At 43.0% G+C, this 24,667-nt stretch overlaps 2 protein-coding genes across 5 annotated transcripts in view; one reads left to right on the top strand and one right to left on the bottom strand.

Annotated features, from left to right (window-relative positions):
• RHOQ (ras homolog family member Q) lies at window positions 1-23,227 on the top strand. Its single transcript, XM_063328642.1, has 5 exons — window positions 1-244; window positions 420-478; window positions 16,159-16,323; window positions 17,073-17,168; window positions 17,881-23,227. Exons 1-5 carry the CDS (start codon window positions 100-102, stop codon window positions 18,034-18,036), a joined length of 621 nt encoding a protein of 206 aa, XP_063184712.1. The 5' UTR covers window positions 1-99; the 3' UTR covers window positions 18,037-23,227.
• The window catches only part of PIGF (phosphatidylinositol glycan anchor biosynthesis class F), a 20,712-nt gene continuing 14,388 nt past the window's right edge, over window positions 18,344-24,667 (bottom strand). For all 4 annotated transcript variants that reach the window (XM_063328639.1, XM_063328638.1, XM_063328640.1 and 1 more), the window contains exon 6: window positions 18,344-18,601. In XM_063328639.1, the coding sequence (XP_063184709.1) occupies window positions 18,488-18,601 (114 nt within the window). In that variant the 3' untranslated portion in view covers window positions 18,344-18,487. The remainder of the gene's footprint in view (window positions 18,602-24,667) is intronic.

Raw genomic sequence — 24,667 nt, forward strand, 5'->3', positions numbered from 1 at the left:
GGGGCCGGCGGGGGCGCCCGCTGAGCGGCGGCGGCGATGCCGGGGGGCCCGGCGCGGCGGCGGGGCGCGCCCGGGGGGCCATGAGGGCGGGCTCCGGCCATGGCCCATGGTGGCAGCGCGGCGGTCATGCTGAAGTGCGTGGTGGTGGGGGACGGCGCCGTGGGCAAGACGTGCCTGCTGATGAGCTACGCCAACGACGCCTTCCCCGAGGAGTACGTGCCCACCGTCTTCGACCACTACGCAGGTGAGCGGGCGGGGGGGACCGGCCCCCTCTCCCTCCCTCCATCCCTCCATCCTTCCATCCTCCGGCCTGACCCTGCCGGGGGCGGGGGGGGGGGGGGGTGGGGGGAAGCGGCGGGGTGTTTCGGCCGGGGTTTGCCCCCATCCGCTTCACCCGCTGTGTTTCTCCCCCCTCGCAGTCAGCGTTACCGTCGGGGGCAAGCAGTACCTGCTGGGGCTGTACGACACCGCCGGCCAGGTGAGTGCCGAGCCCTGCCCGCCGCCCCCCCCCTTCCCCCCCCCCCGGCCCCTTCCCTTCAGCTCCCGGCGCTGAACTTATTTGCGGGGCTGCGCTTCGGGATGGGCGATTCGGAGGCGGGTTGGCGGCGGATGGGGGGGTGGGCGCTGCGCGATTGATAAAATCCGGCTTTAAAACAAAACCATCGATCTTATTCCCGAGGGCGGGCAGGCGGAGACGGGCTTTATTTTTAGCGTGGAGCTGCGGCCCGGGGCGGCACGGCATCGGCCGGCCCGGGCTGTGCCGGTGCCGGTGCTGGCAGGGCAGCGCTCCGGGCCGGGCATCGCCCGCCCCCGGTCGGGCACCCCCCCGTCCCGGAGTGCAGACCCTCGGGTGGGGGAGATGTGCCTCCTTCTGCACGGAGGGGGCTCGGTGCCTCGGACGCCTCAGGTCGGATGGAGAGCCAGGCTGCCGCAGCTTGCCTTGTTTACGCTCCGCAGCTCTTCAATAGCTACAGAGTTGTTTCGCTTAAACGTGGAAAACAATAAAATGTAACTCTCAGCCACTGCCTTTGAGATAACCCGGGTTTCTTTTGCTATCCCAGACAACGCAAGTGATTCATTCGGTTAAGATTATTACAGCCGCTTGTGAAAGATGCTATGTCAGCATGTCTCTTGAGTAACTTTAATCATGGATAAAATGCTTGATGTTTTGGAGGGGTCACTGGTGTAGCGGTTTCTAAAGGGCTCCCTTATTCAAGTCACATCTTGGTTAGCTTAACTTGCTCGGCACCAGCCGCGGGCCAAGCACCATCTCCAGAGTTTAAAGTTCTCCGAGCTCTCCGGAGATGCCTTATCGGAACCAAAAGAGCTGGTGAGGGGCCTGACCCCCGGGAGGTGCCGGCCTCTCCCAGGGTGGTGCGGAGCATTGTACGGAAGTGCTGCCTGGGTTTTTGTAAAGTTGTGTATTCCTTATATTAAAACTTCTCGCAATGAGAGCATGTGTTTTGGTCTCACATGACCTCAGACATGCTTCCTCGTTGTAAAGAGCAACTAGTAAGATAATCTCACTGGACTGGCACAGACCGAAGCCATATTTTTTAACTGTGTTATTTCCTATACTTAATTGAACAACCGCTGTGTAAATAAATTAGTGTACCTTTTTAGATCTGCATACATCCTCAAGTAAGGGAAGCAGCATTTTACTGTTTTTTAATATCTTTGTGGCCTAACAAATCAGTAATTTCAGTAATTTTATTAGTGAGATCAGTAATAAAATGAATTCCGTGAGAATTGGAGGAAACAGCCCCATTTCCAGCAAGCTAATACCTGAAGGGTGAGACTGTCCCAGAAAGGCTGACCTCATGATTGTCATCTCACTGACGTAAACACAAGCTAGTCTAATTTATGCCAACTAAATGCATTTCTTACTACCGTCATAGTCCCTTTTTTCTGTAGTAGTTGGTTCAAAACACAGCTTATAAAATACTGCTTAAGTATGCTTACAAAATGAGGAACTAGCGCTCAGGCAAATACAGTATTTGGCTAATACGTATCTATTTTTATTTTTTATAATGAGCATTGGAAAATGTAAAAGCGGCCCTAGCGCTACTGTACATACGCGTAGCTTGTTTGTGGATGCCGTCTCAAACTGCTTGTGCTGGCGTGTTGCTATTAATGGGAGCGTGTGTTGTTAGCTCTGTGTAACCTTAACTAAGGTGGTTTTGTGGTGTCCCACTCTGCCTGAATGTGCTGAGTACAAAACCGAGTGACCTTTGGCCTCCTCAAAAGCTAGTGGGGTAAAGCGGCCAGTTCGCAGCTAAACAGCAAGCGAAGATACTCCTGTTATACTAAGAAAAACTTTTCAGTGTGAAATTTTATATCCAGGTGTGCAAAAAGTTGAGGTAAGCTTTTTTTCCCCGAATTCTGAGAAGCTGAAATATCCTAAGCTTGAATTACAAAGCAGTTTCTGATATACTCAGGACCAGATCTTGCTGGCCTAATTCAGAGGAGCCTCAGCTCACGTAGGGTGTTTTAATGAGGCTACCTTTACGAATATAGCTGGTCTTGGCAAAATTCCCCTTTTAGTCAGACTTGCGGTGCTAATAAAATCTTTACCATTATCCCCGTGCCACTTCAGCATGTTCGGGGAACTGGTGGACGTCTGGGGCTGCCCATGGGAGCCCCATCCCAGCATCCAGCACAAGTGGGGAGATGCTCATGGGGAGTCTCTGTGAAGGTGCCAGTCCAGCAATTTCATTCCTTTAGCTGCTTCGTCAGAGAGCGCGCCGACAAGCCCATCTTCCCAGAGCTATGCCATAACACAAGGCTTACTTTAAAGCTTAAATATTTATAGTAAAGAACAGAAAAGACATGAGTTGATGGTGCCTTCTCTGTGTTGAGGAAACAGCGTGCTGCATCTGGTACATGCCTGCTGCTTGCACAGGCTTCTGTACCGCTGAGATTCTTTGCTGCTCAAAGTCGGGATTTCTGTGCCAGCATACATCAGGGCTTTTATTTCTAATTCTGTCACCCCCAAATAGTTTTTACTGTAAAACACTGGCCTGATAGTATCATTTTATCAGAACTTGGCAGTGCGTGATCGCTGTGGTATCCAAGCAGTTCACAACCTTCAGCGTGTTTATACTCCCCGCTCCGGACAGAGTACAAAGGTACAATCTACAGATCTCACTTCGGGGGGAAGAGGAGTGAGGGGGTATAAGGATGTTCAGGCTGTGACCTGCTCCAAATCCATGCAGGAAGGCTGTAATGGAGCAAGAATTAAAGACCTTTTGATTTCTAGCTAGTGCCCAGCAGGCTCATCAGCCTGAAATACTGACTGCCAGCCTGTGGGTCTCTTGCGTGGTTACGTATTTAGCAACTTGTGACAGACTTCTCTTTGGCAGGGGGGTTGCAAGCTTTTGAGTTCATGGCACCCAGCACTCATTTCTAGCTCGCTTCTTCACAACACGCAGAGGATCACGTGTAGTAACTATAGCGATGACATAATGCCTCGCATCTTTGTGAGTTTAAAGTAGGTTGAGAATAAATCTATTAAAATGCCGTTTTTTTCCAAGTTATATGTAGTAGGGAAAAATGACGCTAGGGGTTCACAAACTTTGGTCTATAGGCTGAGACCATCCCCCCTGTGTGCGTGTGTGAATTCAGGCAGGCTTTTCTCTGGCTGAAAATACTGAGGCCCTGGTTCGGCAGAAAATAGCTAGTACAGCTGCTGGGCAGTGGAGGCTCTCACAGCCCGTTTGGGTTTGCAGCTGTGGGCACAGGCTTCCGCACCAGGGAAGCGGGTGGGAATTCGGTGCTGGTGGTGTCCGAGAGGACATTCTTCCAGCAATTCCTCCCAGAGGTGGAGCCAGCAGCTCCTTTTAGCCTTGCTGCTGCTCATAGCCAGGCACGGAGACTGGGTGGGCTTGGAGGGGGTCCTGGTTTCCCCAGGAAGATGAGAACTGTGGAACCTACCTGCATCACGTGGAGCTGGGAGCACTGAAGTGCAATTGCACTGAAGTGTAAATGAGAGGTGCTTGTGATACTGGCCTTTGGCTTTGCAGGAGCCTCTCTTGCTCTGAGAAGCTAACTGCATGTCAGGTGTGCTCTTCATGGAGTAGGGGTACGTGGCAAAATCAGCCTGGGAAGAGAACCATGGCTTCATCAGGGTTCTGTTAACTTCACTTTTGATTTTCCATAATACCAAAAATAATACTGCCAACTCTCAGGATATTAAACCTTTTGGAGAAAAGTCTGTAAGTGCTAACAAAGAGGTGTGCTGTGTGTCCCCTTGCCATGTCCCAGATGATCGGGATGAGTGGGAGGACACACGGGAGACTGAAGGCTGCTGTTAGCCCATCCTCCTCTCCGTCCCCTTTGCTGTGGGGTTTTCATTCACGGTGTGGTCTTGTATGTGCTGTCCACATACAGGTGTGAGCCTTGCTCTGCTCGTGCGTCTTTGCTGTGAAGGACTGTCAGGACCTGCAGGGAGGAGGTGGGGGGATGCAGGAGCAGAGCCTGCGCTGCTCCTGCTGCCCTGGGAAGCGAAAAGCTGAGGCACAGCGTGGCTGGTTTGGCACCAAACCAGCATCCGGGCTGTGCAGAGCCCGGTACAGAAGGAGCAGAGTGAATCTTACTATGGTGCAGTGCCTAATAATAACATTTTTATCCCTCAGCACCACTTACTGTTGGGATACTAGCATGGCCTGGTTGGACAAAGCTGAGGTAAACTGTGTTCCTTGGCTTTCCACTTTCATTTCTCTGCCTTAAAGGCCCTAATACGTGTAGGGCAAGCTGTAGGTCTCATACAATAAAGCTCTCGGTGCCTTCTCAAGTGTCACCAAAACAGTAGCCACATAACACCTGAAGTGCAAGAGCAGAACAAACCACTTCTTGGTTCTTCTCAGTTCGGATACCGATGGCTACTCTGGTTACAGCTGCAGCCATTTTAATTCAGACACACTGATTTTTTGGTTGTAACGGAGGCCCTGATGTTAAAAGCAATTTTATATTAAAGTTGGTCGGGCTGCTGAAGTGCATAAAGCTAACTCAAATATTAGCGAGATCAGTGCCTGCGTTAAGGCCAGGTGTAAAAAACAAATGGTTATAACTGTGAATGTGCCTGTGGGAGAGAGGGGTAGAGGTGCGGTTATTGAAATGGATGCTCACCAAACTTGCAGTGGTTGCTATAAATAAAACAAGAACTAGCAGTAACCCTTGTACTCCTTGCTGACTGTTTGTCTCGGCTTTGGTAGGTAGCCCTGGTCTAGCAGGTACCACCTCGGTACCCTACTGAAAGCAGAGGCGGCTGCTGATGATCGTGGCCGCTTGGTTGTGAAGTCGAAGTGTCCCTCCTCAGACCACGTTGCTGCTGCCGAGTTGCCCCCACCAGGCAGCCGTGTTGCCAGCGCAAGCCTGGCACATGCGGGCACCGTCTGGCACAAGGCGAAGCCTGACACACTTTACGGCAGAGTTGCAAAAAACGGAACGTATAGTGTCATTTTGGCAGATCTAAAACCAAAATGTTAGCAATTAACATCCCATCCCCTTTCCATTCCTCCTCCCGGCCCTGCACCTCCCTCCTCCCACGTGCGTTTTCCTCTCGCTCCTTTTCCATTCTGCCAGCCGGGCTGGCTGCGGGCGCTGGGAAGCTGTGAGCTCCCTCGCTCCTGGTCGGCGTGCTGGGCTGTGAATAGCTGCTCTCTGCTTCAGGACGTTGCCAGCCACGTAGATGTAATAGCTCTGCAGCAACAGCTGGTTGTGTGCAGATAAAATTAAAATGTGCCTAGAGTCCCCCCCTGAAATCTCAGTTTTTTAAGGCAAAAGAAGGAGGTGAAGTGCCTTACGATCTCTGTGTCGACAGTTTTCTAGACAAGTGTTTAAGCAAAGGCAGGCTTTCCCTTTAAAAGGAAAGGGACTCTTACCTTCAGATCAGCTTTTAAAAATGGCCTTCCAACAGTAATATTCCCAGTGCAAAGCTTACATTCAAGTGCCTCTTTGTGAGCTGTGACTCACACTTGGAAAGCGTCGTATCTTTCCTAGAAAGGCAGGTAAGTATTGTTATCGGGGAGTCTCAGGATGGGAGATGCTGCTCCGAGTTCCCAAAAGCACTCACTAAATGTATGTGGCAAACTCAAGATAGTTCTGTTTCCTTTTCAGAGTGTCAAAAGCCCCATGGCACTTCTACATAGCGGCATGGAGTTATGCTAAAATCAAATGTAAGGGATATGTTTGAAAATGTAGATCCAGAGTGTCTTCACCAAATTAACAGTAAGTTAATGGCAGACCAAAGCAAAGAACCCAAAGCAAACCAAGTTCAAGAGTTCTCTGAAACTTCAATTTTTGATGTGAAAAGCACATTTCTATGAAGATGACTGACCTAGAGAGACTCTTGCTACACATTGATTACGTGGTCAAGTAAAAATCCCATTTTCCTGGGTTAAGAGTCGGTAGATATCCTTTAGTCTGAGACAGAGTTCTCTATGAATTTTACTCCCTTATAATTTCTTCGAGGTACAGTGACATCTTTCAATGCTATCCAAACATCACCGGCTAAAAAGGCACCACTGAATGCAAGCAATAATTATTGCTTTTCCAACACAATGCTATTGCATATCTTCTTACTTCCCGACTTCATTTTAAGATGGGGCATGTACCCGCCCTCATTACAGCATGACGTACTCTACGGCTGTACTGCGGGAGGCAAGAGTGAGGGAACGGGACAACTGGGCAAGGTGGCATGAGCTGGCAGAGTTTTTCTGATAGAGAACATTAGAGAACTCAGGATTTTTTGGCAGGTCCATAGTCAGACTTCTCGATTGAAATCTGTTGCCTTTGCAAAGAGCTCTTTATATTTTAGTGAAGTATAAAAAATGCACTATTTTTCCTTTATAGCCTAACTTCTGATTCATCCTCCACGCTACATCTTAAACTAAATATAATTTAGACTAGAGTACTGCCTCTATAGCGCAGGCCTACAATGCAGAAGGACAGATAGTGCGCGTTAGGGCCTGATCCACGCTCTGTGTTAGGCACCCTATTGCTGATTTCAGTAGCTTTGCTCCAGTTCCTTTATTGAGAACACATGGACAAAGTGGATGTAAAACTTACTTCAGCAATACCGAGGTTTTGTCAGTCCCAGGCATTCAAAACGATGAGTCAGCCATTCCTATCCACAGACACCGCTACCTAAAAAACCTAGGAAATCAAAATGGTTTGAGACTTCTTCTTTTGCCCTTTGCTGGATGTGGGTTTTCTTTAAGCCTTTGGGCTTCACATATTCAAGTTTTCTCTATATCTGTGGGGGACTAGACATTTATCTTTCATTTAAAGGTAAAAAGGATGTGATTTTTCTTTATATGATCATGAGACTCCAGGAACCTGGGCTTTAAGAAATAATATAAAGCACACTGATTCCAAATCCTGCAGTTTTATTGTGAACTACGAAACCCAACTTTACTAAAATGGATGCGTTGGGACAGAGCTTCAGGACTTTTCTTTTTAAACCTCCAAATTAGCAGTTGCGTTTCTAACAAAACTGCCCGTCCTCTAATGAGAAAAAATGCAGAATGAGGGCAGAGAGAAGGGGAATTGTATCTTTTTACCACTGTGTTCTGTGGTTTTATAAGCAGTCTATTGGCTTGGACTGGTGACTGGATGATTTGTGTTAAGAAAAATGTGTCTGAACGCTACATGACACTTTCAGCAGTTTTGAAGAGGTTGTGTCATTTGACGCGTTGGGGGCTACTGTCTGCAGTCTGTTTTAATTCTGCCCCGTGCTGCACCCATGATGTGGCACGTGCAATAATTCTTTGCGATGGCCGGCACTCGCTGGTGTGTGTATAAAAATGCAGGTGGCAGCATTATTCTCCAGAGCAAAGGAACATCTATCAGCATCCTAGGTGAGCTTATTGCTCCAGATGAATAAAACACAGACCGAAAACGCCGCAGGCAGCTTGCGCTCTAAATTAGATGTAGCCGTAAATGCTAAAACATTGTGTGTAGGGCTTAATGCTCCTTCCTGGTGGGTCTGATTTCCAGTTGGGATGGAGTGGCGAGTCAATGAGGGATGGATGCCAGGCGTGACCCGGGCTGCATCTTTAGTTACGACCAACAGATAGCCCAGCCACGGGCAGTGAGATTGCTTACATATTCCTCACTTAAGAAAGAAAAAAAGTAGGCAGTTTTTCAACTGCCTTAACATCTGCTGCAGTGAAATCACTGAGTGTTTTACCGCGTTCTTCAGTGGAAGCTGTTAGCCCTGACAAATCGGTATTTGACTTAAAACGAAGTGCAGAAGACTCTTACGGGCTCCTTCCATTCCAGAAACTCTTTCTCCGTGATGTGTTTGTTCAATGTGCACATGATGGCACCAGTACTCAGTCACTTTGTCTTCTGAGAGGTTATGTGATGGGAATTAATCTTGAGGAGCCAGCGTGAAGGCTTAGTCTTCTATCTTACAAAGCTGTTGCTCTACACTGGACTGAAGAATGTGCTTTTGGGGTTTATTTGTAAAAAGTAAAAGGGAATGGGACACCTAACGGATCAGTCTTTCTTGCCTGGGCAGGATTCATATAGTTAGTAAATGAAAAGACATGTCTGACTATGTTAACCGTCTCTATTACATAGTCTGTTTTCCATTTGAGAACAGATTTGCTGATGGTAATTTTCTTCTGTAAAAATAAAGTTTAAGAAGCCGTCTTTCACAAGAACAGGTTCTGCAGAGGATCTGACCAGGTCCATTGTGCCAGGGTGAATTTTATTTTTTTCCTTTGATTGCCCATACCTGAAAGAAGGGAAAATACTGATTGTTCATGACTGCAGTCACCAAAACTGGGGTGAATTCCTTTCCTGGATAAAGTGGAAATCCTGTGTGGGAAGAGTGCTGTTCATAAGGTCACTGACAGTGGTAAAGGAACTGTCACGGGAACACACCACAGCCTCGTGATTTCTGGTGGGTAAGGAGAGAAAGGGCCTGCCCTCGGCGGTTACTCTGCTACTTCTTAGCAGCTCCATAGTGGCTAAGCGACTGGTAGAAGGTGTTTAAGTGAAACAGTTAAATCCGTGTTCTGTTGTCACAAACGCTAAAATAATAAGTCTTATAGAGAAAGTTCAGGGACTTCTACTTTTAGAAAACCACGAAGAAGCCAGCAAGTTGAAGTTGCTGTGGTGATGGACAGGGGAGAGGGAGCGTTCTGTTGAGACTGTCTAGGCAAATGGTTTAACGTCACCACATGGCAAGGTGTATGATTTGGACAGTACTTAATCCCACATTAAGACTGGGATCAATTCTGATCACTTAAAGGCAATTTTTTTGTATAATTAAAGGAATATTCTGTCCTTCTTGTCTCTAATGCTCTAAAATCCATTTTACTAGGCTCAATTTTCTACCTAGTTATTTCTCTCTATGCAGAAAAGCTTTTCAGACATGTAAGCAGCTGCAGAGTCCTCAGATATGCCAGAAGGAAAGTTTTGTCAAAAAAAAAAAATCATAATTCACAAACCCTGGGATTCTTCAATGTATAATTCATACTGCCTTTGAACAGTCCTCCTCACAGGAATTTAGAGATGGATTCAGATCGGCTGACTTCATTTTTAGAATACAATGGAAGAGCACTTAGCCTGCATTCTTGCAGCCTTTTCTATAAATTAAAAATAGATGCTGGGCCCAAATCGGCAGCTTTTTGTGCTCCCTGGGAAACCTGTGTGAACCAGCCACAACAGGACAATTCTGCTTTCTTTAGCAATGCGAGCTGTATCGCCCAGAAGCCTGTGAAGCGACAGAGGGTCTGTAGCGTGCTTTCCCCCTGCAGCCAGGGAATAATCACCACGTCTTGTTTTGTGTGTTCAGGAGCCAGTGGCTACAGATGTAGGCGACTGAAAAAATTGAACATAGCCATCAGTGTTAGCGGGGCCTGGGTTGCAGAATTGGACAAGCGGTCGTTTTACGGCAACGCTGTGGCAGTCCAAATTGCCGCCTGCCAAACACAGTCCTGCATTAGAGCCGCCTCCTGAGTGGCAGTGCCAGGAAGGCAGCATCCTGGGGACTCTCCACCCTCCTTCCCTGCAAAGGGTTATGGCCTTACACAGCCCGGGTTGAAAAAATTTGGAGAACTTTTTGTTTTTTTTTTTTTTTAGCCAGGGAAGCAATTTGTGCTTGGCATGGGGCAGCACAGGCCACTTCCCTTTCTCTCCTCCCCCACCCAGGCATCTCGTAGAATCAGAAACCACAGGGTGATTCAGCGGGGTGAAGCCCGTTTCCTGGCGCGCTTCTGCAGCAGGCAGTTGCTCTCGGAGGCTTTGCCTGGTGCTTACGGCAAAGCTGCACATCAGCCTTTTAATTCCAAATAATCTGGGGGAGACAGCAGGATGTGTCCACTGGGGTAACAGTGAGCTGGTACTGAGTCCCTGGGGCGCGTGCTAGACCGACAGTTACAGTTCACTTGTTATTTTCTCTGAAAATTACCGCAGGCCTTCTGAAATGGAGATTTATTTTCAGGCAGGAAAACTATGAAAAATGCAGTCTTGAAGGATAGCTTTGAAATGTACTTCAAAAATTAAAGCCTGGTGATTCTTATTGAGAGAGGACTTTTGACTATCGTTACCCAGCCCTACTATGAAATGGGTTACAACTCGAACTTTTAGCTGAGATTTTGCTCTGCAGAAACCAGCTAGTTCCTTCCCTATGCGTGCCTCACTGCGACCCTTTGAGCAGCAGCAGTCATTACCCTTCACTGCATGAAGGTTGGATTCCTCCAGCAACTCTGCCCAATGTCTATTTTTGGCTTCCCCTCTAAAAACAGATGGTTGGGAGTGAGAACCTCCCCTTGCGATTGCTGGTGTAAGCTGTGAAAGCAACAGATGGTTGCTAACGCAGAGATCACAAACCTAGAGTTGTTGAGCTGTGGTTTTGATTCCAGTGGGCAAGACTTATTTTGTTCCCCCTCATCCACTTTATACTTTCTCAGAACAGAAAAGAAATAGGCTTATCCTTTTGTTTATAAGAGTATGTCAGTATGACGTAACTGGAGATGTATCGTTAGCATTTCTTTCCTAAGCTGCAAAACACATAAAATCACTGAGCTGGGATTAAAACACAAGCATGACATACCTTGCTCAGGGCCCCTGCCACTAATGTTAATGACATACCAGAATTCAGTTTCTCCTATTTGCTTAAAGATGCCAGCCCTCATATTTGCAAGGAAAAAAAAAAAACAAGAAACAAACAGATCTAGGTTAACATCTTCTTTGCTGCCTGTAACAGCAGATCTGAGAGGTATAAATTTCCCCAAAGGTCTTGGTCGAGGTGCGGGGAAGGTATTGACTCCAAAGGTGACTCTTCTAATTGCCTTTCATCCCTCCAAATTGGATAGAGAGACTCTAACACCATTCCAGAGGAGAAAGTGGCCTGTGGTCTCACATTACTGAGAGGGGTAAGCATCTCTGTCCCCATCACTTCAACCTGGGCAGGGAGAAGCGTGATACCATAAAACGGGGGAGCTACAGGGACTCTAACACTATGGGATCTCAGGATGCCTGCACCTCTTACTTCGGTTTTCTAATAAATACAAGGAAATAATGCTTTTTGTGGGTCAAGAAGGTTGTCAGGAAATTATTGGTCTTCACTTTGTCTTAGTTTATTTTTAAAAAAATATCCCACTGCACATAAGCTATGTACATCAAAGGCTTTCGGAGTGCTTTGCAAAGACTAATGCATTATTAAGCTAGCAAAGCCCTACGGGGCACCCTAACAGATGGGAAGATGCAAGCAGAGAGAAGATAATAATTTGCTCAGGGCTACGTATTGTGTCAGTGGCAGAGTCAGGAATACAGTTTGTGTGTTTTTAACTCGTGTCTCTCAGCTGATATCCATGGAATTGGGCAAGGGTATTAGTTCAGAACCAATTGTACAACTTGAAATACGGCACTGCATTCTTCTTTTATCCTGAGCAAACCCTTGGAATGAAGAAGAATATAATGCGGCAGGATTGCAATACCATTCTTCAGTCTGGACACAGAATGTTCCTCAAGACCTCTGTTTTTGATCAGGTAAATGCCAGGAAAAGAAATAGCCACGTTTTGGACAGGTTAAAACAAATCCACCTGAACTTCCAAAATATGGTGAAAATCAATCATTCAGTATTTAAGTACAAGGCAGTAGAAAATCTCAGAGGCAGACTATTGGGGACTGCAACAGGGAAAAAGAGACCTCAGGGAGAGATTTTAAGGAGCTAAGATAAAGGCAATGCTAGACTTACCTACAGAATACCAAAACTAGGGTGAAATGAAAATGTGAAAGCATGAATTTCCATCCTCCCCTCTTAAAAACAAAACAAAACCCCTGAGCAGTCCTTCCCAGTTTGTAGCTGAGAAGCCAGGTCAAGTGATTAGTTCCTCCATCTCATCTCCTTTCCCGTGTCTCTTCTCTATTGGCAGCTGTCCTGGCTTTCCACAGAGATGCCAGGTAAATGATGGATGGTCCTGCTGCAATGGAGTATCTTTTATAGGGATCACAGCTCCATATAACATTAATTAAGCCAACATACTTGCATCCGATTTGTTTAAAGTTATTAGAGCTCCCATATTTTCAGCATGATTATCTATCCGTATTCATCTGCTTCCGCAAACAGCGAACAATTTTGTTTTGAAGTCCAAAGTATGTTGGAGAATGAGCCATTTCACTATTATAGCCTGGAGTTTTTGAGACTTGTACTGCATATTTTGATCCTCTGTGGCTTTCTTGCCCATCCTATTCACATTCTTAAAATATTCCAGTTAAATTGTTTAAATATTTTTAATGCCTAAATATATATGCAGTGCCTCCCCCAATTAGATTAGAAGTCTAATTGCTGTACAGTGTGGTGTGTACATGCACTCAAATTGGAATTTATGTTGACTGGCTAGTATAATTAGATTTTGCGATTGCATTTAATTTTAGAATAAACCACATTTATTTCCCTTACACTAGATTCAGGAAATAAATTATAGTTGAAGCAATCAGATTTTTCCAGGCTTTTCAAGTATTCAGTCTAAATTCATTTGGTATTTCAGATTCTTCTACCAAGTGCGGCAGTTATTTAGGCCAGGTACGTCAGAGAAAGTTTTCAGGTTTGATTGCTGTTTCTGAGGGGCTGTTGGGGAGCAGAAGGAGTCTTCAAGCACAGATGACCTGATGGTAACGTTTGTCTTTAAGCACAGATGACCTGATGGTAACGTTTAAGCCAGGGGGTCTCTTTGGAGGACCCAGGACCAGTCTAGTCATGAGGCTTTATTAGAATTATCTGCTATTATTAGTATCAATACAAACCTAATTTTCGTAGCACAGACAAGGTTCAAAGGAGCGCCTGACAGCACTGACTTCTTTCAAGCAGCAGGATTGGTGGGCATAGCCAAACCCTCTGTTAATTTAAGTACGCCTAAGTGCAGTGAAGTCACTGTAGTGAATGCCACGTACATCTTTGGCCACGGTACGTGATGTATCCAATCACACTCTACTTGCCTTCAGTTTAACTTCTTGATTACAGAGGATGGACCCACAGCGTGCCCAGTGCAGAGGGAAGAGGGTATAAATCAAAAGGCATATAAATAGATGCAGGGACAGGAAAAGAGTTCAGCAATGCACATGCCTTAAAAAGCGGTAACGTTGCTGGCTCCCAGATGACTGCTGATGAATACTTGGGAAGTAAGGTGCAGTACCAAGGTGTGGCTAAACGTACCAGGATTTGCATCTAATGGGATGTTAAAAGATAAACGAAATACGGAAGTTTTGAAGTAAACCGTGCAAATGTAACTGGGCTTCGACATCAGAAAATGATTAGCATTTGCTACGAATAAAAGGCCCATCTGTAATTTGAAGTGGATTAACTAAGAGGTATTTTAAGGTCAATGGACTAACAGTAATTTCTGGTGACAATGAAATGTTTTCTCCATTCCAATATTTAATGCAGGCAGTACTCTAGTTATTGTAACCCAGGTGTGACATTTTCAAAAAACGCTGAGCGTAGTGAAGGCAACTCTGTGATAGTAGGAATAAATTACAACTTTAAACTAATTTCTCTCTTTTTTTTTTTTTTTTTTTTTTAAGAAAACCCTTTCGGTAATATCCAGCATATGATTTAGTAGAGCTGAACTTGAGAGCAACTGACGGATCTGCCTGCGTGTTCTTGCATACAGATTTTGTACTCCAGGGACCAGTGTAATTTGCAGTTGGGAAGCTTCTTTTAGGATTTTGATCTCCACCCTAGAAAACAGAGTGGCAACCCTGAGCAGGATATAACTGCATTCAGTAGTAGACGTGAAACATAAAATGCTTAAAAAAATGGATTGAATGCTAAATAGTTTCAAGTTGCTGTTGTGATTTTTTAAAAGTTATTTCTGCCTTCTATGATCCATGTCCACAGATGTGGAAAAGACATGGTTAACAGTGGGGTTTTTTTTTGAAACAGGATAGGAGCCTGACACTAGCAGGGAAACAACTGATCTTCAAGAAGGCCTGTCAAATGTTGTAGTTTCACAGTAGTTTCAGTTACTGCCGTTGTGAAATTGGGAGCCCATGTTTACAGCTAAGCATGCTCTAATTTACTGACAAAACTGTAGCGTATACAAGAATGGCAGCAGAGCGTGCAATCAAAATGGCACATGCGAATACTGATTACGAATGAGGATATTGTGTAAATAGACACTGAAGAGTATTGGCCAATTTGTCTCCTTCCTTGCTAGTGCAGAATCGACTCTGGTGCTTGTTCCCATGTGTCTTTTCTCCATTTCACGATGAGGGTAACGGCCCTATTCCCATAGCTGTTGACTTCCAAATGAAAAGGTGGGTCTAGCAGAAACTGTTCTGAGGAAGTCCTCACATGTTTTCTGAAATTCTAGTGACAACCATCTTTAAAACTTAACAACTAATCAATGAAGGGGCTTTTTTGAGGGTGCAACTATAGGTTAGTAATCTGGTAATGTGACAGTTGCCAAGGAAACAAAAATTTAATTTTCTGGCTCGTTTCAAACATGGAGTTGAATTACATTTCTGTTTCTACACTTAATGAACAAATTGTTCCAGTATTTGTGAGATTTAATTAAGATGGGGAGCTTGCATGGGGAAGAGGGAGGCTGCTGCAGCAGCCACAATAAACTGGTGTTTATTGTGGAAGGGAAGGTCTAAAACCGGCATTCTTTGCTGTCTCTGCAGTGCCTGGGCTCAGTCTTTGTTATCTATGTTAAAAATAGAAACAAAAAAAGCCTAAGGTAGGAATGGTAGGGCATTGGTTCACTGCCATAGACCAAAGGAAGCCTTGCAGAGAGAAGCTGGAGCATGTTCCCTCCTGCTCTTAGCTAAAAAATATGGCAAAATCCACTTTCTTTCTCTCTTGCTAGAGGGACTCTGTCTTACAGTAGGAACCATGCTCCTAGGTACCTCTGTTGCCAGGGTATTGTATGCCCTGGCAGTGGGACTGGTGGCTTTAAATGCTATGATTGGAAATGACCCAAATAATAATCTTTTCACACTAACTCTTCCTCCCTACCCCCCGCCCCCCAAAAAAAAGAAAGGCATTAATGTTCCCCTGGTAGTGTTCTTGATCTTTAATTTCTGTTCCTTCCCACTCTTTGCTGGGCTTGCTTATAGAAAACAGAGTCTGGACAAAAGAGGTCCCTTCTGATCCTTACTTCGTGTGCCCTGATCATTAGCAACAGGACAGTAAGGTTTCTAAGAGACAGAAAATTCTAAGGACGGACTTAAATATCACCCCTACATGTGTTCCAAAATAGAACGTTTAAGTGTGTTAAATAGCCTAAATATAGCCTAGCTTTGTACAACCTGGATGGCTCTACAGCAGTCACATCTGCTTACTCTCTTTGGTCAAACAAATGCTAACCTTTGCTGTGCCAGTATGTTGGAACCATAAGCTTTTCTTTTTTTTCTTTAAGTGAAAACTTTTTAAAGGGTAGTCTTCTGTATATTCTTGTACAGAAGTATGTTTCTATCGGTACTAACGCACAGGGTTTTTTATATTTATATTCACATATAATTACCGTCATACACAGATTTTGCTCTAACAGCCACACTAACTAACCTGGAAGAGTTGTAAACATTCAGAAAGTTTGCTTCAACAAAATGTGACGAGTTTCTGAATATAACTGTTGAAATTAACAAAATACAAGCAACGGTTTAATATTGCAGATAACAGAATTTTTCTTTCTCAGGAAGACTATGATCGTCTGAGACCTTTATCTTATCCTATGACCGATGTCTTCCTTATCTGCTTCTCAGTGGTAAATCCTGCTTCATTTCAAAATGTGAAGGAAGAGTGGGTACCGGAGTTGAAGGAATATGCACCTAATGTTCCCTTTTTACTAGTGGGAACACAGGTATATCTGGTTCTGTTCTACTTTATTTAAACAGTTCAGATCATTGTATGGTGCCTTTTCTTTGGGCTGGCAGTTCAGGCCTGACAGGACCTGAGCAGCATCTCCTTCTGGCTTTGGAGGAACAAACTTAGAAGCGGCAGAAGAACCTAGATCTGTGTTGTTCTCTAATGAGCAACCTCCATTTTGTTAAAATACATAGATTGTAAACTGGGTGGCAAGATTGGCTGCATCTCTCTATGCGACTTTCTATAAAGTCCTGGGACTTAAGGAATAAAATTGTTTGTTCATACCCACGTTACTGGAATTTACTTGGGTCTGTAACTATTGGTTACATACAGTATTTGCTGAAGCAAAGGAGCAAGGGGAGAAGTGAGACCATTTCCTCGTGCTCCTTGTGGGCAGTGGACTGGGCTTCAATTGCAAAGTGATCCACATGTTGGTATTATGTTTGGGTTAATCTTTCTGCCACTGTTGGATGTACTTGCTGGTATTCTGAGATGATCACGTCTAACTGAAGAACTGAATTACAGGATAAAAGTTTGTTCCTTCTGGATTAAAGGTAGTAGTTCATAGCCTAAGTTTCCAGGGCTTTTGGATCAGGAAGGGTCCACAATCTGAATCATGACGACTCCATTTTTATACATGCAATACTCCATAAAATAAGTCTGCTCTAAAAAAAGGGTATTGTATAGTCTGCTGACTTTTGTTTAGAAAAAGTATTCCAACGTGACTGCAATCTTTCTTACTAGATTGATCTTCGTGATGACCCGAAAACTCTGGCAAGACTCAATGATATGAAAGAGAAGCCCACATCTGTGGAGCAAGGACAGAAGTTGGCAAAAGAGGTAAACTGGATACTCCTAAATGAAACCAAGAAGCAAAAAAGCCTATTTCCAAACGACTTTTTCTTCCCTTACCGCTTTGCCCAATTCCTTTACCAGTCAACATATGAAACCTTATGACTGGTTACCAGTTAACAATACTTACTTACATTGTTGAATACAGCTAACAAGCAGACCTGTGCAATAACACTTCCGTATTAGTAATAGTTCCAACTTTCTGTGTAGACACTCATAAAAAATACGTAAGCCTTAGTGAGAGAGAATTAAAATCACAGAGTGGTTGAGGCTGGAAGTGACCTCTCCTGCTCAAGCAAAATGTTGGAAGCATGCTATACTACCATTTTAACACACTGCGTGGGTAGTGCTTGTCGGGACACTTACTTATAGAGTCTTATTTTTGAAACATAATTTGGTCATGTAATTCTGTAATTCTTTTTCGCTGTTTAGTTACCAAAAATACCTTAGGACCCCACTGCCAATCCAAGGAGCTTATTTAATGTGCTTCCTTCATAAACCAAACCAACTTAAATACATTCCAGATCTTTGGCCAAAAGAAAAATCTTCTGTTCTGCTGGGGGAAGCACATTCAGATAACTTTTCTAGATCACAGCCAAACATTGGGGTGTCACTATAGGAAAAATAAAAAACAGAAGTGCACAGATAGAACTGAACAGCTGAAATATATTGCTATTGAATTTACTTATTTTCTTGACAGATAGGAGCCTACTGCTACGTGGAGTGTTCAGCTTTGACACAGAAAGGACTGAAGACGGTTTTTGATGAAGCTATTATAGCCATTCTAACTCCAAAGAAACACACAGTGAAGAAGAGAATAGGCTCAAGATGCATAAACTGCTGTTTGATCACGTGAGATACATTTGACAATGGCCAGGCTTACTGTGAAATTCTACTGAATTTAAACACAATGCATTAAGTACGCAGCGAACTTGTTACAGGTTTGAAAGCTAAAACTACGATTCTGCCTTCTACAACCAGTGAAATCCAGAGGAATAAAATCAATCTCAATGAACTTGTAACAAGAAGCCACCACATCTGTTACAAATATTTTATTCAGACTGGAAGGTACAATCTCTCAGGGTTACATAGTCTAGAGGAAGCAAAAACTGCACTGTGTTGAAACAGCATCTATGCGATTTTATTGAGTGGAGATGCTTGGCCTGAAATACTCTAAATGAATTTGGATAGTCTTCTGCTTTGACTATACGTATATATATATATATATATATCTTATAAAAACAACAACTTTTGCACAGTCTGTATGGAATCTGCACAAAGAAATACCTTGTCTCTCTTTGCTCCAGTTATCTGCTTTTGTATGTAAGCTGCTTCCGGTTCCAGTGTATCCACAGAGGTGCAATAATCAGACCAGCCATATAGCCAAAGGTAGCTCCGAGGGAACAGGAAATGGGCCACACCTGAGGGCAGAACACAAGGTAAAAGCAGACCATGAGGAAAACGTTTGTGGTTTTTTGTACTTCGCAGCACAAATGCTCAGTGTAATCTGGGTACTGAAAGACAGTATGGTCTTACTCTACTTTAAAGCTTGACGTGCTTTCCTAAAAATGCCAAAAGTGTAACAATCATCTTCATGAACACTAAATGCTGTTGTACAGTTTTTAATATGCATTAAAATGTAACCAGGCTTCTGGCTATTGCAGACTTTAGTTTGATATTCCCAAAACTATGTGAAAAAGTCACAAGTATTTATATCCCCTGAAGCGTTCAGCTAACCTAACTTCCTGTTCTGCTGCACACGTTTGGAAACCTACAGATTTCTTGGCAATTTCTCCTTCTAATTTCTGACGGCATTCTGAAACTTTTAGAGGTGTGTGTATAAGTGAACTAATATTCCAATAAGGCCAGAGACTGAGATGGACAGAGGGTTTTTCTTTCTTTCGGTCTTGAAAAGTAGGCAAAGGGATGAATTTCCCTCTGGCTAGCAGCAGGGAGGGAACATAAATTTGGAAACTGACTGAGCATCTTGCACCCAGTTCAGCAAACACACATTAAGCCAGTTATGTTAAAGAGAGCTTTAATTATAAGCTCTATTTCCTAGTACAGGAACAGGGAACTGACTCAATACAGCTGACTCACTGTCACAAACCGTCTAGTACCAAGGCAAAGAAGTAATGGGATTCTCCACCCGCCCCCCGCCTTTTTTTTTTTTAAATTGGTATTGATTTGCAGGGAGGAGGGGCCAAAGCAAAACTTCACCAGTCTGCCCTTATCCTTACATGTAGCTTGTATTACCAATCAACTACATACTGAAGTTGATGGAAGCCTCAACTAAGTTGGTGATTAAGAATTACTATTTACTGTGGAATTAACTGAATTCCCATCCCTCTTCAAAATTCTCCTTTGCACATTTTTTTTGCAAGGACAATTTTGCACTTCCTGCTGTACAGTGCATGTTCCTCAAGCAAGTACAGACTGCACCCTCCTATTTTTTTAGTTTTTAAATTAAGGGGGATATTCCCACCTTCTGTAGTACTTGAGACTGAGAAATGCACTAGACATTAAAGAAACTATACACATCTCAGTGTCCAGCCTTCTGTTCTACTTCATTTTGACTTGCAATTCATGAATATCAAATTAACTTACTCTTAATGGTACTGGTTCCTCCTTTCATTCATTGTCCTCGCTATGATTCTTCTCTTTACTTCATTATCACTTGGAGAAATATATTTATTCACATCCTTTGATCATGGGAATTTTAACTAGAAATAAGAGTAACGTATTTTGTGCTCTGCTGTTTCATCTTCACAATCTCCTCAGCTGTTTCATCTTCACATTCCTTAGCATTTGCAGTTTTATATATTATTTGGAGGTCTTAAGGAGTGTAGCAAAGATGACTATAAACAAGGTGCCTTAGGTACTCTTTATTGACCTTGTTTCATTCTTCCATTTCTGGACATTCTGTCTCTGCTACTTGTTTTTGTGTTGTGGAATATTTTGGCTGTTGCCTCTCAAACCAAAGACTTGCTTGTTTTCATTCATTTAACAGTGGTATTGTAGATCTTCTATAAAAAGCCTTGAGATGCTTTGGCATGGTAAGATATTATGTATATTTAAAACTCAAATGAGTCCGTGGCCTTGGCTAAACTTATGCTTCAGGTGGATCTTTTCAACTTCTAAATGAAATGTAATCAAGTTATTTCTAGCATTTTGCAGGCTATTTCACATGCCTAAAGGACAAAACAATAAAAAAAAGTCCCCGCAACACCTGCTGCTCACTCAGTAAAGTTCAGTTGGAACAGGAGCTGTACTTTCTTATCCACTGATGAAGTCAAATACCATTTCAATATCCACAAAACTATGGACAGAGGCTTCATAACTCAGTGGTCTTTTTGCATCAAATTCTCTCCGTGATCAATGATCCTTCACTAAATTTTACCTACATTAGGTGAATCTGTCGTTGCCTGTTTGCTTTTCAGAAGTATAAGTAAATGTTGGACTCTGGAATTTTTCATGTTCCCTTAACTAGACAGTCAATATCCCTGATGACCCATTGACCCTATATCTTTTGGTATTGTGTGTATAGTGGGCAATTTTTGGTATGATTAAACGGATCTCTGCTGATTGTTGTAGCTTCTTTTACCTGACTGAACTGCAACTTGGAACGTGTTTTTTAAATAGTTATGTAACTTTTAATTTTAATTATGCCTGCCTTCCAAAACATTCAATTTCTTTTTTAAAATCAGTGTTACCTCACAGAAGTTTCAGGCTGTCTCACTTAATACATGACTCTGACCTCTGAAATCTAACCCTCACCCGTGGCAGCTGGCTAAGATAGGGAGCAAAGGGAAGAAACCATATAATACTCCATCTCACTGACTGTGAGAGAGACACAGAAGCAGCACCACCTCATCCCTTCTAGTGGCATAGAACAGAAAGCTACTAGGCCAGGTACTAATTTTTATTATGCTGCTCAGATGGCTCAAAGTAGCCCTGAAGGCAATTTGATTGGCCTTTTGAAAACTCCCCAAGCACAGGAGTTAAAAGCCTGGCCTTAAGAGCATTGCTGTCCTTAGGCTATTTTCTCTAACCCTCATGGCAGGGCAAAAAACCCCTAAGAAACAGGTAACAATACGAGTTTTATTCTTGACTGCCAGCCTGTAGGCTACATGTAGCCAGATGTAACCATGGGTATATCTAAAGCAGCAAGTTATCAAAGACAGACTAAGACATAGCTCTTAAGCACATCAGCTGCACTAAAATAACAGCCCTTGCATATGCTTTTATCCATCTGTGAAAGGGGGTTGCTTTATTTTGCAGTAGCTGCTGGCCTTGTTTTTCCAATCCGTTTCTGCTGGACCTTTTTAAGTTAATTACTTGATCAGTCTGCTTTTGCCCTGTCTTTCATATTATCTCTTAAACTTGCTTTAGCTTCCCTAGCTTGCTACAAACTGCCTGTAAGTGATAAAAATCTAAGCAGCTAATATCCATCTGCCTGTTCTAAGAGGTTCCATTCTGCTTGTCTAAAGTATGCAACTTTTAATACACCCCTCTCCTCCCCTGAGAACTATTCAGCTCAGTTTCTTCTACTTTATGCTCCCTTCTGCCGTGAGGAAGCTGACATATCCTACTCCAGTATTGATGTCATGTCTAGGCTGGGTTAGCGGCAGGGGAATAAGATGTTAGGCAACATTGCCTAACTGCACGTTTTTTGAGGGGGAAGAAGGCTGATCTGGAGACAATAGTGTGGGGAGCACAGGAGACAGGACAGAACATTCTTCAGGAAACTGTCATGAAATGCCTTGTCTGTCCCAGCAGCTGGGAAGCATCAGTTACCATCCTCACAGCCTAATACAAGAAGAGTCAGTTTACATATCAAATGCATGTGGAAAAGGGCAATTTTAACAACCTGTATATGATTACTAGGAAACAGAACAGCAGCTTGGCAAAACCAAATCCCCACCTATATGCTTAACAAGCATAAAAATTGCATTTTAAGGGGCAGAGCATGAGCCAGTGGTTAATGCAAAATGATCATGACTTATGCTATTTGTTAAAATTTTCTTTTAGCCTTTTCATCTGGCAGCAGTGATAGGACTTAACAGAGAATTCTTTAGGCTCGCTAAATAGACACTGCAGAACTGCAAGGCTTCTAGTATATACTCGAACTCATTTTAAGAATGAGAACTCAAAATAGGAATTGCCAACCTTTCAGGACACAAATGAGCTAGTTTCCTCAGTGCTCTTTAGAACACCTGTGAACTGACGTGAGAATGCTTAGCATACTGCATGGAAAGCAGAGCATGTTGCAGGATCCCAGCAAGGTATCTAGCTCAGCTGTACTATGCATGTAGTTAAATCAGAATTCTGACTGCATGACAGTTCTGTCATCTCTTACAAGTCTGTAACTCGCATCCCATGCAACGGGAATTACATAGACATTGATAAGGACAAAAAGGCCAGATTCTTACAGGCCAGAGCAGCAACACCCTAGTAAGGTTTTTAAAGATACTATAAAGTAACCCATCTGACTGCTGGAACTTTAATTATACAAATGCAAATACAGAAGGGCAATCTACTGTAGTTTTTGGTTTTGTTTTTTTTTAATAAACTGGTCCCACTCTCTAGAGGAGTGCTTTTCTCATATTCCTAAACTCAACTTTTTTGTATTTCAAAAGATCCGTTTCTGGCTGTCAATTAGAAAGCTATGTAAAAATTTTTGTTTCATTTTAAAACTGAATAAATGAGCACAATTACTTTCCCTCCCTGTTTCTAACATGCCTTAAATTCCTGGTTGTTTAGTCTGTACTGTCTTAAAAATTTGAGTACATGCCTTGAATCTATTTTGGTTGCTTGCACATGTTAACTAAAAGTGTCTTATCACATTGTACAGAATGTGTGTGTTGACAAGCACATGCTGAGGAGAAGAAAGTGTGAGGTTTTTTTCTGGCTGGCATTTGTAACTAGAAGTTGGTTTTGTGGATTTGTGTTCTAAAGTTAGAGCAAGCATAACTGCCTTTGATCTCACCATTAAGGTTTACATTAAGAAAACCTATCATTAAATAAACAACGATAACCACACTGAAGTGGAACAAGCTTCTACCTCTGTTTAAAAAAAAAATAAAAAAATCAAACACTGGATATTATCCCTTCTACTCACATAAAGCAGCTTATTTTACAACAAAACTTTCACAGTACACAGTAGATCAAAAAGCAAAGACAAAAAGGGAACTCTCTGAGCTGTGTTAAGAATAACAAAGTAGTGTGAAAGTTTATAGTCCTATTTCAGTTTACTCGAGCATCCACCAAACCGTACCCAAGAATCTCCAGATTATTTTTCAGGTTACAAATGTCTGAGAGGTATCTAGGCCAATATTTACAGTCATATTGGCTAAACTACATGACAGTCAATCAACTCATTTGAGTTGTATCAGCACTACCTATTAGGTTTGCAGTATCCAGTATGAAGTGGGAATACATGAATTTCACTTTTACCTAATGATATGAAAACACTGTAGGCAGAATATTGTTTCAAAGTTACTTTTTATCATTAGTAACGGGTACTACAGATCAAGATAAAGCTACAAGAAGGATGGGTGGCTGTGCACACAGTAAACCCAGGAACACGTTTTAAAAGTCTGTTACTAAAACATGCAATAAACCCAGGAACTTCACAATTTCCAAAATTCAGTTGCTGTCAGTGATAAATGGGGTGTCTGGAATACTAGTTCCACTGCATATAAAGTGTGCTGATAAGGTTTTTTTGTTTAATTATACCATCTTGTTCTGCAGCTAAATTACCTCAGACTGAGCAGAGAAAGGATGTGTCACAATGTGTCTAGTAACACCTAAAAAACACCCTTCTGTTTCAGTGGTGTTGTGTTTTAAGGTGCCACTTCTCAGATGACACATGAAGCTAGGATCATAATCACATGCTGTTATTAAAAGTACACCATCAACTTCAAATAGGTAATGTGAAAAAAATCGAGCAACTGTAACAAAGGAAGTTATTTTCTAGTTCTTTGCTAGAACTGTCCTAACTAACTGTAACCCTTACATACCCACTGTGCATCAGAGGGCTAGAGGCAACTAGAGATGGACGTACAACTCTTTAAGCCTTTTGAACATCATCTAGAACTGCCTTATTTAAATGATCATACTTAAGCGTGGCAAAGTGTTTTTAAAATGGTTTAAGAATTAGATAGTAATCTCAGAACACGGGCAAAATTATTCTACCAGTCTGACACTTGTAATAAACTGAAACATGTTTTGCAGAGTAAGTCTTGAAAAGTTTGGGGTTTTTTTTGCTTTGTTTGCCCCCCCCCCCTTTTTTTTTTTTTTTTTTAAAAAAAAACCAGAAATGTAGTTACTGTAGGGACTAACTTGCATTCCTGTAAGGCAACTATCTTTACCTTTGTCTGAGATAGGCTTAATTCTGCAGACCTATAACCAGGAACAACCTTAGAGTAGGCCTCCCTGACCAACTGTTTGGCATATTTACAAAATAAATTTTTCTGAAAACTAGC

The sequence above is a fragment of the Chroicocephalus ridibundus genome, chromosome 3 (genome assembly GCF_963924245.1).
Source record: "Chroicocephalus ridibundus chromosome 3, bChrRid1.1, whole genome shotgun sequence".
NCBI classification, from domain to species: Eukaryota; Metazoa; Chordata; class Aves; order Charadriiformes; family Laridae; genus Chroicocephalus; species Chroicocephalus ridibundus.